Below are 15,487 nucleotides of genomic sequence, written 5' to 3' on the forward strand. Positions count from 1 at the left end.
TGCTTCTCATAATAAAAAAAGTATGTAGCCCATTTCTTATCTTGGAAATAAAGTTGATGATAAATTTCAATTGACGGAAATTTGTAAGAACCGATACTTTACAATATCATCAAGTCAAGTCAAGTCAAGTCACTTTTTATTGTCATTTCGACCATAACTGCTGGTACAGTGCACAGTAAAAATGAGACTTTTTTCAGGACCATGGTGCTACATGAACAATACAAAAACTGCACTGAACTATGTAAAACAACACAAATCTACACTAGACTACAGACCTACCCAGGACTGCATAAAGTGCACAAAACAGTGCAGGCTTTACAATAAATAATAAACAAGACAATATGCACAGTAGAGGGCAGTGGGATGGTGTCAGTCTAGGCTCTCGGTATTAAGGAGTCTGTCTGATGGCTTGGGGGAAGAAACTGTTAATTAGTCTGATCATGAGAACCCGAATACTTCAGTGCCTTTTGCCAGATGGCAGGAGGGGGAAGAGTTTGTATGAGGTGTGCGTGGGGTCCTTCACAATGCTGTTTGCTTTACGGATGCAGTGTGTGGTGTAAATGTCTGTAATGGCAGGAAGAGAGACCCTGATGATCTTCTCAGCTGACCTCACTATCCCCTGCAGGGTCTTGCGATCTGAGATGGTGCAATTTCTGAACCAGGCATTGATGCAGCTGCTCAGGATGCTCTCAATACAACCTCTGTAGAACGTGGTGAGGGTGGATATGGAATGTTCTCAGCCTTCGCAGAAAGTAGAGATGCTGCTGGGTTTCTTTGCTATGGAGCTGGTGTTGAGGGACCAGGTGACATTCTCCGCCAGGTGAACACCAAGAAATTTGGTGCTCTTAACGATCTCTATGGAGGAGTCGTCGATGTTCAGCAGAGAATGGTCGTTCCTTGTCCTCCTGAAGTCAAATGAAGTCAGTTTTGTGCTTCAGGTTTTTTAGCCTGCTATCATTTGTCTCTAAGTAAAAGACCAACAACACTCAAACCCTGGTTACAAGGTGAAAATAATGATTAAGTCATGACGAAGCTTGAAACATCTATCTGAATTTATTTGGTGTTTTATGGCCTTTGCTGTGGTGTATGGTGATAATATTGAATGGGGTTTTCACCACATCAGCTCAGTCAAGTGTAACATAATCTGCACTTAATATGTTCTAATTCATGTCCACTTCATCCCACAATACTTTGCTGTGGAATGTATTCATCAGTTACTAGCAGTTTGGAAGAGGACTGCCTAAGGTGCTTTCGATGTGTCAGTACCTACAGTACTAACTGGCCAGGACATTGCACTGTGGAACTCACTAAAGATCTGTGCCATTACAGCTCATTCCACTCTCACCAGTGAGTCAAGGTGCACTTTTGATCATTTGAAGTTAAGTAGCTAGAAGTACTTTGAATCTGGCCCTTTGGTTTTACATGAACATCTCCTGCATGACCTGATTTCATTTGAGTCAGATCATTAACCTGCGTGGACTAGGTAAGTGAAAGTAAATAACTTTATTTGTTTATTTTAATAAGCATTAATACTATGGTCAGGCCACACTTAGATCCCCTCCAGTTCGCCTACCAGCCCGGACTAGGAGTTGAGGATGCCATCGTCTACCTGCTGAACCGTGTCTACGCCCACCTGGACAAGCCAGCGAGCACTGTGAGGGTCATGTTTTTTTGACTTCTCCAGTGCGTTCAACACCATCCGCCCTGCTCTGCTGGCGGAGAAGCTGACAGCGATGCAGGTGGATGCTTCCCTGGTATCATGGATTCTTGATTACCTGACTGGCAGACCACAGTACGTGTGCTTGCAACACTGTGTGTCCGACAGAGTGATCAGCAGCACTGGGGCTCCACAGGGGACTGTCTTGTCTCCCTTTCTCTTCACCATTTACACCTCGGACTTCAACTACTGCACAGAGTCTTGTCATCTTCAGAAGTTTTCGGATGACTCTGCCATAGTTGGATGCATCAGCAAGGGAGATGAGGCTGAGTACAGTGCTACGGTAGGAAACTTTGTCACATGGTGTGAGCAGAATTATCTGCAGCTTATGTGAGAAAGACTAAGGAGCTGGTGGTAGACCTGAGGAGAGCTAAGGTACCGGTGACCCCTGTTTCCATCCAGGGGATCAGTGTGAACATGGTGGAGGATTACAAATACCTGGGGATACGAATTGACAATAAACTGGACTGGTCAAAGAACACTGAGGCTGTCTACAAGAAGGGTCAGAGCTGTCTCTATTTCCTGAGGAGACTGAGGTCCTTTAACATCTGCCGGACGATGCTGAGGATGTTCTACGAGTCTGTGGTGGCCAGTGCTATCATGTTTGCTGTTGTGTGCTGGGGCAGCAGACTGAGGGTGGCAGACACCAACAGAATCAACAAACTTATTTGTAAGGCCAGTGATGTTGTGGGGATGGAACTGGACCATCTTGGTCAATGTCTCCCATCCACTACATAATGTACTGGGTGGGCACAGGAGTACATTCAGCCAGAGACTCATTCCACTGAGATGCAGCACTGAATGTCATAGGAAGTCATTCCTGCCTGTGGCCATCAAACTTTACAACTCCTCCCTTGGAGGGTCAGACATCCTGAGCCAATAGGCTGGTCCTGGACTTATTTCATAATTTACTGGCATAATTTACATATTACTATTTAACTATTTATGGTTCTATTACTATTTATTATTTATGGAGCAACTGTAACGAAAACCAATTTCCCCCGGGATTAATAAAGTATGACTATGACTATGACTACTTTGAATGTGCATCAGATAAGTTTGTTTTGTTTGCAGTTATTAGTATTAAATCTTTTTTTAATTTTGCAATTATTTGAGTGCAAATATTTTTACATCCCTGCCATTTTTGGCAACATGATCCATTATTGCGAGAGAACATGGAAGTTTTTGGCATTGTAATCGGCTTGCTGAAGAAGAAGCTGGACGATCAGCTTTATATTGAAACATCGGAACAGATAGTGAACTGCAACACTTGCAATAAAATCAAATCAGTGAGGATTGTAAAAATGCAAACACGTGGAAATCTGCAGATGCTGGAAATTCAAGCAACACACACAAAAAATTCTGGTGAACGCAACAGGCCAGGCAGCATCTATAGGAAGAGGTACAGTCGACGTTTCGGGCCAAGACCCTTCGTCAGGACTTTCGTCAGCCCTCTCTGGTGAAGGGAATGGCTGCTTTTGACTTACCCTGTCAAGGCCTTTGAGAATTTAATATGCTTCAGTTGTATCTCCATTTAGTCTCATTCAAACTACCTCCTGTACTACTTTATTAAGTAACAGCAAACCTCTGTTTTTTTATATTTCCTGTCAATAAAAGCAAGAATCTTCAGGGATTCAGGAATTTAAAGACACACAATCCAATATCCCTCTATCTGTCTATTCTTTACAGTGTACCACTAGTTATTGCCAAGTCTCCTGTGTTCTTTGTCCTTGCAAAAACATTACATTATTTCCCTGAGTTAAGTTCTCAACATTGGCATGTCATGCAACCTACAATTTCCTTCCTCACTTATCATTATTAGTTCTTTTATATTTTCCAAAATACTCCTTATTTATCTAAATTATTGAAATTTAGAACACAAAAAGAAATACTGTTGTACCTTGTGGAATCCCAGTATTACTCCTGCTCTGTTACACATAATCCTGATGATCACTCCTCTTTGTTCCCTGCCAAAGAGACAATTTTCCCTTTGCATTCCTAATTTCCTCTTAAATTTTAATCATGCACATGAGGGGACTGGAGGACCTGAGTTATAAGAAAAGATTGAAAAGGTTAGGGCTTTATTCCTTGGAATGTAGTAGATTGAGGGAGATATGATAGAGGTATATAAAATTATGAGTGGTACAGATAGGGTAAATGCAAACAGGCTTTTATCACTGAGGTTGGGTGGGACTACAACTAGAGCTTATGGGTTAAGGGTGAAAGGTGAGCAGTTTAAGGTGAACATGAGGGAAAACCTCTTTACTCAGAAGGTTGTGACAGTGTGAAATGAGCTGCCGGAAAAGTGGTTTGTGTGAACTCCATTCATCATTTAAGGAAAGTTTGGATAAGTATATGGATGGCAGGGGTATGGAGGGCAATGCTGGTTGTAACTCGATGGGAGTAGGCAGTTTAAATGGTTTGGTATGGACTAGATGGGCTGAAGGGCCCATTTCTGTATTGTACTTCTCTGTGACTGTCTGACTCTACACCTTTATTACCACTCTGGGCTTCCTATAATATTGAGCTCTCTGAACCTGTCAAAAGCTTCAGAACTTCCATTTAAGCCATTGGGCACTGGAAACCAGAAAAGTGCAATAATAGAACAAAGACAGTTCCAAATTCTTATCCAAAGGAAACTGCAGCAGAGAAAAGCAAACATACGGCAGAAAACCAGTGGGATTGAGAGACATACTGGAGAGGAAAAGATGTGCACGTATTGGAAAATTGTTCCCAGATCTACAGAAATTTTTGACAAGCTGCAAAAGTAACTGGAAGGTTGGTGCTAGGAGTGTACTCTTATGGGATTAAGGAGCTCAGAACATGGGATAGCTCAATACTGGACATCAGAAGAATGAGAGATGACCTGATTGAAACATATCGAACGTTGAAAGGCCTTGATAGAGTGGATGTGGAGAGGATGTTTCTTCTGGTGGGGGACTCTAAGACCAGAGGACACAGCCTTCGAATAGCAGAGCGTCCTTTTAAAATAGAGTTGAGGAGGAATTTCTTTAGCCAGAGAGTGGTGAATCTGTGGAATTCTTTATATAGGCAGCTGTGGAGGCTAAGTCATTGGGAATATTTAAGGTAGAGGTTGATAGATTCTTGATTAGTCAGGGCATGAAGGGATGTGGGGAGAAGGCATAAGATTGGAGCTGAGAGGGAAAATGGATCAAACACGAAATGGCAGAGCAGACTCAATGGGCCAAATGGCCTAATTCTGCTCCTATGTCTTATGGTCTTACGATCTTATAAACCACTTCAGGACTTTCTATCAAGCGTACGAGAATGCTACTAAGAGGGGGCAGTCCACTGGTCTAGGGAACAGAGGAAGAGTCTCAGCTATGAAAGCTGGAAAAAGTTAATGATGATGCAGCCTCATTTCTAATATTCAGGTTACTCCTGATCTGTTTGCTTGAGATGACAGTTAACAATATTACTTGGCATTCGTACAGGCACTATGAGGAAAGTAATTGTAGGGTTTCATTTGGAAAGGTAACAATATAGAAATACTCTTGGTAAATTACATTTGTACTTTAGCTCATTAATTCTCCTTTCTAGTTCATGGCTTCCTATAATCCAGGCCACAGCAACAGTGTTATGTTTTAAATGCACTTTAGTGATAAAAAAAATACAATGTTAATTATAGAACGTATAGACAAGACCAGCAGCCAATGACACTGTGCCAGCCTTTTAACCTTCTCCAAGATCAACCTAACCCAGTCATCACACATAGCCCCCCATTGCTCTATCACCTATCTGTCTAAGAGTGCCTTTAAATGCCTCTCATGTATCTGCCTCTACGACCATGCCTTCCATGGACCCACAGTGTTCTTTACTAAACTAATGTTGTTTACTCTCTGTGTAAAGAACATACCTTTGACATCCCCCCTATACTTTCCTCCAAACACCTTAAAATTATGCAGCATTATATTAGCCACTTATGCTTCTACAGAGCTGTGCCTCTTTTTGACTCTCCATTCACTGCTTAAAAACTTTGATACCAGGTAAGATCCTGAGAGACAAGTCATTTGCTTTGTTTTTAGAATTTCTGTAGCTGAAGGGTGGTGAACCTTTGGAATTCATTGCCACAGATGGCTTATGAAGGCTAAGTCACTGGGTATATTAAAAGCAGAGGTTGATAGTTGATAAGGGTGTGAAAGGTTATGGGGAGAAGGCAGGAGAATAGGGTTGAGGGGGAAAATAAATCTGCCTTGAAGGAATGGTGGAGCATGCTCAATGGATTGAATGTTCTAATTCTGCTCCAAAATCGTCTAGTCTTATTGTCTTGTAAGGCCGATGGTAAAGCTGGGGGGCAGTACTACTCTTTTGCAAGCTGTAAATGCTCACTGATACATCTTCTCAGAGGGAAATGAGGCACAATGGATACAATTCATGTGTCCACAGCAGAAACGTTATTTTATTGAAGCTTTTCTGCTTTGATTTTTGCTAAATGTTGAAGAACGATTAATGCTTCTTATAAACATGCATATCTTTTCAAAGTTAAGTAAATTTTTCCACGTCAAATGTTACTCCACCCAATCACACAGTAATAATTGAAATCCTTCACACTGAAGCAAGATAACATTTATAACCGATTACACAACATATTTAAATTGTAAAAGATCCTCCACATATGTATATAATCCAAAACATGTCCACTTGTAATTTATGTACCAAGAAACTGCTCCCAATAGTAGCTTCATTGGCTCAAAATTTGCAGACTAATACTACAAGCCTGATTTCATGCACAAAAGAACTCTTGATTGCTCCTTCAAGTATTGTAAGTTGACACTCAAGAGTTCTTTCACTTAATTGGGCATTCTTTTCTCATAGCATCTGCATGCACCACACCTGAATGAAATATATCAACTCATAACGCTTTTTAGTGCGCTGGATCTTGACAGCAAAAGTGCTTCTGCTTACTTAGACTATTGCAGCCGCCACTTAAATTCCATTGCTTTCTCTGACCAGCAAAAACCACACAAACTGCATTAATGTTAAGACATAAGACCATAAAATATTGGAACAGAATTAGGCCATTCGGCCCATTGAGACTGCTCCACCATTCCATCATGGCTGATTTATTATCTCATTCTTCTGCCTTCTCTCCGTATTCTTTGACACACTTACTAATCAAGAGACTGTCAAACTCGGCTTTAAATATACCCAATGATGTGGTCTCCACAGTTGTCTGTGGCAATGAATTCCGCAGATTCACCACTTTCTGGCCGAACAAATTCCTCCTGATTTCTGTTCTAAAGGAATGTACTTGTATGTTGAGCCTGTGCCCTCTGGTCCCAGAATTCCCCACTGTAGATGTTTCCACTCTATCTAGGCTAGGGGTTCATGAATCCCTCGGTTAATGGCAAGGATCCATGGCATAAAAAAGGGTGGGAACTCCTGATTTAGGCCTTTCAATATTTAATAGGTTTCAATAAGATGTTCCCCCATTCTTCTAAACTCCAGCTGGTACAGTCCCAGAGGCACCGAACACATCTCATACATTAACTCTTTCATTCCCACAATCATCCTTGTGAACCCTCTCTGGACCTCTCCAATGCCAGCACATTCTTTCTTAGATAAAGGGCCCAAAATTCATCACAATACTCTCAAGTGCAGTCCGATCAATGCATTATAAAGCCTCAGCCTCACATTCTTGCTCTAGATCTGTGGAGAAAACTTACATATGTCACCCACCACATGAACTATGAGCAGGTGAATGCACAGCAGCAAACATTAGGCTTGTCATGAAATTTTTCAAATGCTGCATTCTGCATACAATTAAATAGAAAAGCAAGTTTAAAATAATAATTTTTAGTGCAACAAAGTAGTCAGTGTGTTGCCAATGAACTCCTTCACAACTATCCCCACAAGGTGATGTATTACTCTCAAGTTAGGATTACTTAATACACGTGTGAATGCACTTGCTGTGAAGTTTAACTGCATGGTCAAAACCAGTGTAACTCTCCTGGCTTAGGGTTCCTGTTTCATTGACTGCCCTCCCAAATCAATAAGTTATCACACAGTCATGGTCTTCATTCTTTCTTTCATACTTTAGAAAAATGTATGAGAATATTCTGAAGGGTGTCTACTCCTGAATTAACCTAATCTTGTATGTGATCTAAGCCCTTTCCTACAGTGGGGAAGTCTGGGACCAGAGGACACAGCCTAACAATACAAGGACGCCCCTCTAGAACAGAAATGAGGAGGGTGTTCTTTAGCCAAAGGGTGGTGAAACTGTGGAATTTATTGACACGGACAATTGTGGAGGCCAGGTCACTGGGTATATTTAAAACGGAGATCGATAGGTTCTTGATTAGTAAGGCTGAGGAGGTTTCTGGGAGAAGGCACGAGAATGGGGTTAAGGGGGATAATAAATCAGCCATGGTAGAATGGCGAAGACTCGATGGGCTGAATGGCCTAATTCGGCTCCTATATCTTATGGTCTTATGACCTGAGTGTAACAGAAAGTTTGTGATCAGTTATTTCCTTGAGAACAGTGAACTGCAAGGAAAGCAAACCTTTCTGTTTCAATATTAACATAGAAAAAAAGATATTAATGACCATCACACGCCAACACCTCAAACGGTTCAGTTTAAACCTCATGCTCTTTAACTGCAACCGCCTTGATAAGCAGTCGGATAACCCTTCAAAGTACTAGGTCTCTACTTTTCCTTGTTCACGAAACAGGGACGTGTTTAAGTCCCGCACGCAAAGTTCAGGGCTACAATAGTTCGGCGAAGCGTAACTGTTTACTTGCTTTTCAAGACTTAAACAGTGTCTTTCTTGACAGTAGAATATTGACATTGGAAAGAAAATTTTCAAAATTATAGCTATCGTCGTGCAGTATATTTAAATAACAATTTGCTGTTGTTTTATTCCGGCAGCGCGCATCGTGTTTCTGTGTCACATCTTTAAACTGCAATAGGCGGGGAAATCTTAGATTCCCGAAGCAGCACTAGTACGGGCTCCTCCACACTTCCAATCCCTGCTACTAACTCTTCATTTACCTCATGTCCGAAATAGTTCACCTGACAGTTATACTCTTGAAACTATGTCAAACTTCTCCTTCAGTCCTATAATTAGCATTTTTGCAACTGATTAGTGTCACTTTTTTTTTGCTAACGGAAGGCACAATTGTGAGGAGCACCAAGAGATGCCAGGATTTTTCATTAGCGAGTCTGCAAATAAAGCAAATGTTAAAGGCAGGACGTGGCTGTGCGGGCTTGTTTCGCCAGTCCTGGCGAACTCTACATCAAATATACAAAACATGTCATAAATGGCTGTCTAGTAATATGAACTATAGGCTTCACCTTTAATTCAGTGTTTGGGTAGCGCAGTGACTTCCTCGGTCCTGTATTATTAGTCAGCGCGGCTTGACTTAGATCCTCCAACACTTCGATGATATCGTCAAGCACGCACCTCTTGTCTCTGTTCCGCAACATACAAATATGAGAGAAAGAATAACTGAAACCCGAGCCGTTGACTCGCATATCCAGCACGGCTTTATGCATCTGCAAGATCTGATCTGCTCTCTCCAGGATATCAGCGCCCGAGAGAGAGGTGAGGACCACCCTTCCGTATTTGCCCGGGGTATGCAGAGCCGAGTACAGGTTATTCTTGGACTGGTTGATGGAGAAAAGGCTGTTCACCAGGGTCCTCTCGATCTTGGCCAGGCTGTGTTTGGGCGCCACCAGCAACTCCAGGTCAGTTTCACGCTGAAATTTATTGAGGAAGGTCGCCCCGAACAGAATGGACAGGATGGAGGGCACTGTCAGGAAAAAGACGGGATGTCTGCTCACGAATAATCCCAACCAGTAAAAACATCCCTTCAGCCCTGAGTACACGACTTGCCGCAGCATCCTCCTCCAGCTCTTGCAGATCCCCCAGCCCTGGATTCTTTCTGTTAGGCTCATCTGACATCTGGCTTGCCCCCTTTTTTACATGTCAATCCACACCAATCCTTTTTGGGTAATACTCTGGGAACACTGCAGCAATTCGCAGCAGCTGGCCAACTATTGATCACTCAGGGCTTTTTTTTTTGTTTTAAGGCCAGCCCTCGCTTCGACATTCAGCAGTAATAGTTTTATTTCACCGCATCGCCCTCCAAACATGTGTGCATTAGGGAGCAGTATAGGACTGTTGGGAATGCTGTATAGGCGTACTCTAATTTGTGGACCTACTCGAACCCAGTGTGTGATCCTGAATGGGGGTGGATGTCGAATGTCTATTTTTAGAGCCTTCCACACAACACTGGATCCCGAGTGAATGGAGCATCCGGCACCGAACTAGAACCATTCATATCACGGGCACTGTATTGGTGCAGTTCACTAAACTGGGAATAATCGATTTCTGTTATATAAGTGCTCGATCTGCTGGTCCTATTTTCCCCTATTTGGCCGGCGAAGTACTGTTTCCTGTGAGGATTTGTGTACATAGGTGATTTCGAAACCAGGACGATGAAGGATCTTCGGGTCGTCTTCAGTCGGCTTTGCTCGGTCCATTCAAGTGTTAAAGAGATCAGAGTCCGGAGGAAAGGCTTTCTGTTTGGCTTCTTAACAGCCTCTGCGTGGTTTTAATTTGCCGGACGGTTTTATTATTTCTACAGTAACTGAAGTGTTTCTTAAAGGATGCTTAACGTTATTAACATAGCACAGTCTGTGTCTAAAATTATGTATTGGCTCGGTGAGATTTTTCCAACCATATTCTGTATTTTCTCCGTATTCCCGCCTTTCCTCGTGAAGCATAGATCGTATAGCTGAAAGTATTGATAAAATATTTTGAATTCGCGATTGTTTAAAGGCTTATTTAATTTGCTTAATTGTACATTCTGATTATTTTCGAATGAGGAAATAAATCAATGATACTCGTCTAAAATGAATGTTGTTGCTATCCAGCCCCAAGGCATCCGGTAGTGCACTATTGTACTGCTGGTGTCTGAGCGAGGTTGGGGGAGGGGGAGGACTTCTCACATCCAGTATTCCGACCGCTAATCACTTTGCAGTTGACTTTGCTAGAAAGCGCATGCTTCTGATTGTCGGTCAGTATAGGATCAGGATTTTTTAGTAATCAAATACTCATATTTATTTATTAGTTTCAAAATTCCTTGCTGTGGTGTTATGTTCCGAAGTTAAACAACTGGGAATATGGAGGAACAGGCAGAGACTTGCCTGGACGGATGACAATGGGAAGTTTTTATGTGTTTACGATACTTCAGTAAGTGGGTTTGCAGATGCTCCCTCATATCAGGCTGCTGCCGACGGTATCAGCTGATCAAGCCTTATGGTTTTTCAGCTACTCTTAGGTTGCCAAGATGATCCTTGCATCTGGCCTTGAGGAGGGAATACACACAGGGGTTAGTCTCTGGACTCACACAGATCTGAACCTGCAATTTTTGTTCCAGGCACCCCTTCTGCAATTCCCAGCTCTGCTGCTTGGTGTAGTGGGAGTTTGTCAGAAGTATCCAGCTTCCTGCTGCCCACTGCCTTTTTGATGTTGGTCTCCCAATTCAGGGAGTGCATCAGAGGCTTTACTTAAATTGGCAACCTCCTGCTCTAATTCCAGATGTTTTCCTGGAGCCCGAGGTGAAGTTCAGCTCTACGTTAACCGGTTCACAATCAGCCATTCTTTAACTCACAAGGGTCTTGAAATCAGAGGCAGCAGCTGCCAGTGTCATCAGTAGAGTCAGGCATACTGGAAAATTAAAGATGATCTTTATTTGTTGCATGTTCATGGAAACATACAGTGAGTTATTTTGTGCCAATGACTAACACTGTCCAGGGACTGTGCTGAGGGCAACCTGCAGGTGTCACCCTGCATCCAGTGTCAACATCGCTTTCCCACAACTGACAGCCCTAACCCATGTGCTCTTGGGATGTGCGAGGAAATTGGAGCACCCGAAGGAAACCGATGTGGTTATGGAATGAACATACAATCTCCTTTTAGAAAGCAGCAGGAACTGAACCCCGAATGGTTACCCCCAGCACCGTAAAGCAATTGTGTTAATTAGATGCTGCCAAGCCGAAGTTATTAAAACAAAAGTTAGAGGAGTACGCATGAGTATCACTCATCCCTGCAAAACCAGTTAATAAGAACATGGCTGCTCTTTGACTTCAGCATCACTTTCCTGCGGTGACCTCATTAATCTTTAATATCCAAAGCCAGACACAACTATATTTTAAAATTTGTTATTTTCAAACCCTTTTGGAAAGAGAATTGCAAATTCACTACAATTTGGTGAAGAAATATCTTTGCAGCTATGAAAGGTTGACTCCATATTTTGATGCTATGACTCCTGGGTTTAGACATACCTCCCATCAAACCCCTGAGGAATTCTGTCTTTTGCACTGAGATAACCTCTTATTTTTCTAAACTCCCTGAACTATGGGCTCATTCTGCTTAATCACTTCACAGAGTACAAATCAAATCCAGATTCAGATTTATTTATTGCATGTATATCAAAACACACCGTGAAATGCATTGTTTGTGTTAACACCCAATGCAACTGAGTTAATCATACTGGGTTTGCACAAGTCAGTGAAGTGCTTCCCTACACTGGCCTCCATGAATGTATCCATATCACATTATAGAGTCAGAGAAAAATACAGTACGGATACAGGACTCTTGGCCCATCTAGTACATGCTGAACCATTTAAACTGTCTCCTCCCATCGATCTGCACTGGCATTCCATACCTCTATCATCCTCATACCTATCCAGACTTCTCTTAAGTGTTGAAATCAAGCTCGCATGCATCATTTGTGCTGGCAGCTCATTCCACACTCTCGTGACCCTCTGAGTGAAAAAGTTTCCCTTCATACTCCCCTTAAACTTCTCAGTTTTCACCCTTAACCCATGACTTTTGGTTGTACTCCCATCCAACCTCGGTGGGAAAAGTCTGCTTGCATTCTCTCTATCTATACCCCTCATAATTTTGAATACTTCTATCAAATGTCCCCTCAATCTTCTATATTCTAGGGAATAAAGTCCAAACGTTTTCAACCTTTCCCTATTACCCAGGTCCTCAAGTCCTGGCAACATCCTTATAAATTTTCTCTGCAGTCTTTCAATCTTATTTACATCTCCCCTATAGGCAGGTGAGCAAAATGGCATACAGTAATCCAAATTAGGCTTCACCAACTTCTTATACAATTTCAACATAACATCCCAACTCCAGTGCTCAGTACATTGATTAATGAAGGCCAATATGCCAAATGCTTTCTTTATGACCCTATCTACCTACAGTGCCACTTTCAAGGGAATATGGATCTGTATTCCCAGATCCCTTTGTCCTACCATACTCCTCAGTGCCCTACCATTCACTGTCTAGGTCCAAACAAAGTGCAAAACCTCACACTTGTCTGTATTAAATTCCATCTACCACTATTCAGCCAGCTGGGCCAGATCCCCACTTCAATCTCTGGTAGTCTTTCTCGCTGTCCACTACACCAACAGTCTTGGTGTCATCTGCAAATCTGCTGATGCAGTTAGCCACATTATCATCCAGATCATTGATACGGATGACAAACAACAAAAGCCCAGCACCAATCTCTGTGGCACACCACTAGTCACAGGCCTCCAGTCAGAGAGGTAACTATCTTCTACCATTCTCTGGCTTCTTTCATAAAGCCAATGTCTAATCCAATTTACCACCGCATCTTGAATGCTAAATTACTGAAGCTTCTTGACCAACCTCCCATGCAGGACCTTGTCAAAGACCTTGCTGAAGCCTATGTAGACAACATCCACTACCATGCCTTCTTCAACTTTCATGGAAACTTACTCGAAACACTCTATAAGATTAGTTAGACACGACCTACCACTCAGAAAGGTTTGAAGCCATGCTGATTATCATTAATCCGTCCCTGTCTATCCAAATACTCATATATCCGTTCCCTTAGAATACCCTCCAATAACTTTACCACAACTGATGTCAGGCTCTCCAGCCTATAATTTCCTGGTTTATTTCTAGAGCCTTTTTTAAACAGCAGAATTACATTAGCTATCCTCCAATCCTCTCGTACACCACATGTCACTAAGAGTGATTTAAACACCTCCTTTTCTGTATAGGGTCCATGACCTTGCTGCTGTTTTGCCTCACTTCTATAGGTTCTGTGTGCATCTCCAGAGTAAATACAGATGCAAAAAATCCATTTAAGATCTCCCCCATCTCTTACGGCTTCATGCATAGATCACCATTTTGATAATCTAGAGGACCAATCTTTTTGTTCTTAACATATCTGAAGAATCCCTGAAGATTCTCCTTCACCTTGTCTACTAGGGCAACCTCATGTCTCAGCTTAGCCTTCCCGATTTATTTCTTAAGTGTTCACGTGCATTTCTTATACTCCTTAAGAACCTCATTTGTTCCTATCTGCCTATACTTGCCATGTACAGGCAGGCAGGGAGGGCCACTAAGGGGAGAAACAGAGTGATTTGGCAGATTAGTGTGTGTCTGAGAAGCTGATGCAGGGGGCAGGGCTTCAGGTTCATGGATCATTGGGATCTCTTCTGGGGGAGGCATGACCTGTTCAAAAGTGACGTGTTGCACCTGAACCCAAGGGGAACCAATATTCTTGCAGGCAGATTGGTTAGAGCTGTTGGGGAGGATTCAAACTAATTTGGCAGCGGGGTGGGAACCAGAGTGAAGGGACTCAGGAAGAACAGATGGTAAAAAAGTAAAGATAGCATGCAGTCAGACTGGTTGGAAGGGCAGGCAGATGATAGGACATAATTGTAGCCAGCAGGGTAAGTATCAATGCATTAGGGATGCAGAATCAAAAAGGGTAGCAAATACAGTACTCAAGGGTCAGCACAATATTGTGGGCCGAAGGGCCTGTACTGTGCTGTACTGTTCTATGTTCAAAGTGTTATATCTCAATGCACGGACTATACAAACTAAGGTGATTGATCTCTTGTTGCACTATTACAGATTGTCAGGTATGATGTTGTGGCCATCACTGAGTCATGGCTGAAGGATGGTTGTAGTTGGGAGCTGAGTGCCCAAGGTTATGTGTTGTTTTAGAGAGATAGGAAGGTAGGCAGAGGGGGTGGTGTGGCTCTTCTGGTAAAGAATGGCATCAAATCAGTAGAAAGATGTGACATAGAATTGGAAGATGTTGACTCCTTGTGAGTTGAGTTAAGATACTGCATGGCTAAAATGATACTGATGTCAATTATATACAGGCCACCCAACAGTAGCTGGGATGTGAAACACAGATTACAACAGGAAATAGAAAAGGTGTGTCAAAAGGGCAATGTTGTGATAGTCATGGGAGATTTCAACATGCAGGGCAATTGGGAAAATCAGGTTGGTAATGTATCTTCAAGAGAGTGAGCCTGTTGAATACTCATGAGATGGCTTTTTAGAGCAGTTTGTTGTTGAGCCTACTAGGGGATCAGCTATACTGGACTGGGTGTTACGTAATGAATTGGAGGTGATTAGGGAGTTTAGGGTAAAAGAACCCTTAGGAGGCAGTGATCAGAATATGATTGAGTTCAACAAAATTTGATAGAGAGGAAGTAATGTCTGATGTAGCAGTGGAGTAAAGGAAATTACAGTGCTATGAGAGAGAGGAATAACATAGAAACATAGAAACATAAAAAACCTACAGCACAGTACAGGCCCTTCAACCCACAAAGCTGTGCTGAATGAAGTAAACTGGAAGGAGAAGCTACGGGGATGACAGCAGAGCAGCAGTGGCATGAGTTTCTGGGGAAATTGATGAAGGTGCAGGATAGATGTATTACAAAAATGAAGATATACTCA

At 42.3% G+C, this 15,487-nt stretch overlaps 1 protein-coding gene across 2 annotated transcripts in view; it reads right to left on the reverse strand.

Annotated features, from left to right (window-relative positions):
- Window positions 1–10,431, reverse strand: part of ptchd4 (patched domain containing 4) — a 111,824-nt gene extending 101,393 nt beyond the window's left edge. The window contains exon 1 of one of the 2 annotated variants that reach the window (XM_063070781.1): window positions 9,208–10,431. In XM_063070781.1, the coding sequence (XP_062926851.1) occupies window positions 9,208–9,636 (429 nt within the window). In that variant the 5' untranslated portion in view covers window positions 9,637–10,431. Of the gene's footprint in view, window positions 1–9,033 lie in introns of both variants that reach the window. The other variant, XM_063070770.1, reaches the window with a different exon arrangement.
- Window positions 10,432–15,487: the final 5,056 nt, after the last annotated feature.

Source organism: Mobula hypostoma, chromosome 2, assembly GCF_963921235.1.
Source record: "Mobula hypostoma chromosome 2, sMobHyp1.1, whole genome shotgun sequence".
NCBI lineage: Eukaryota > Metazoa > Chordata > Chondrichthyes > Myliobatiformes > Myliobatidae > Mobula > Mobula hypostoma.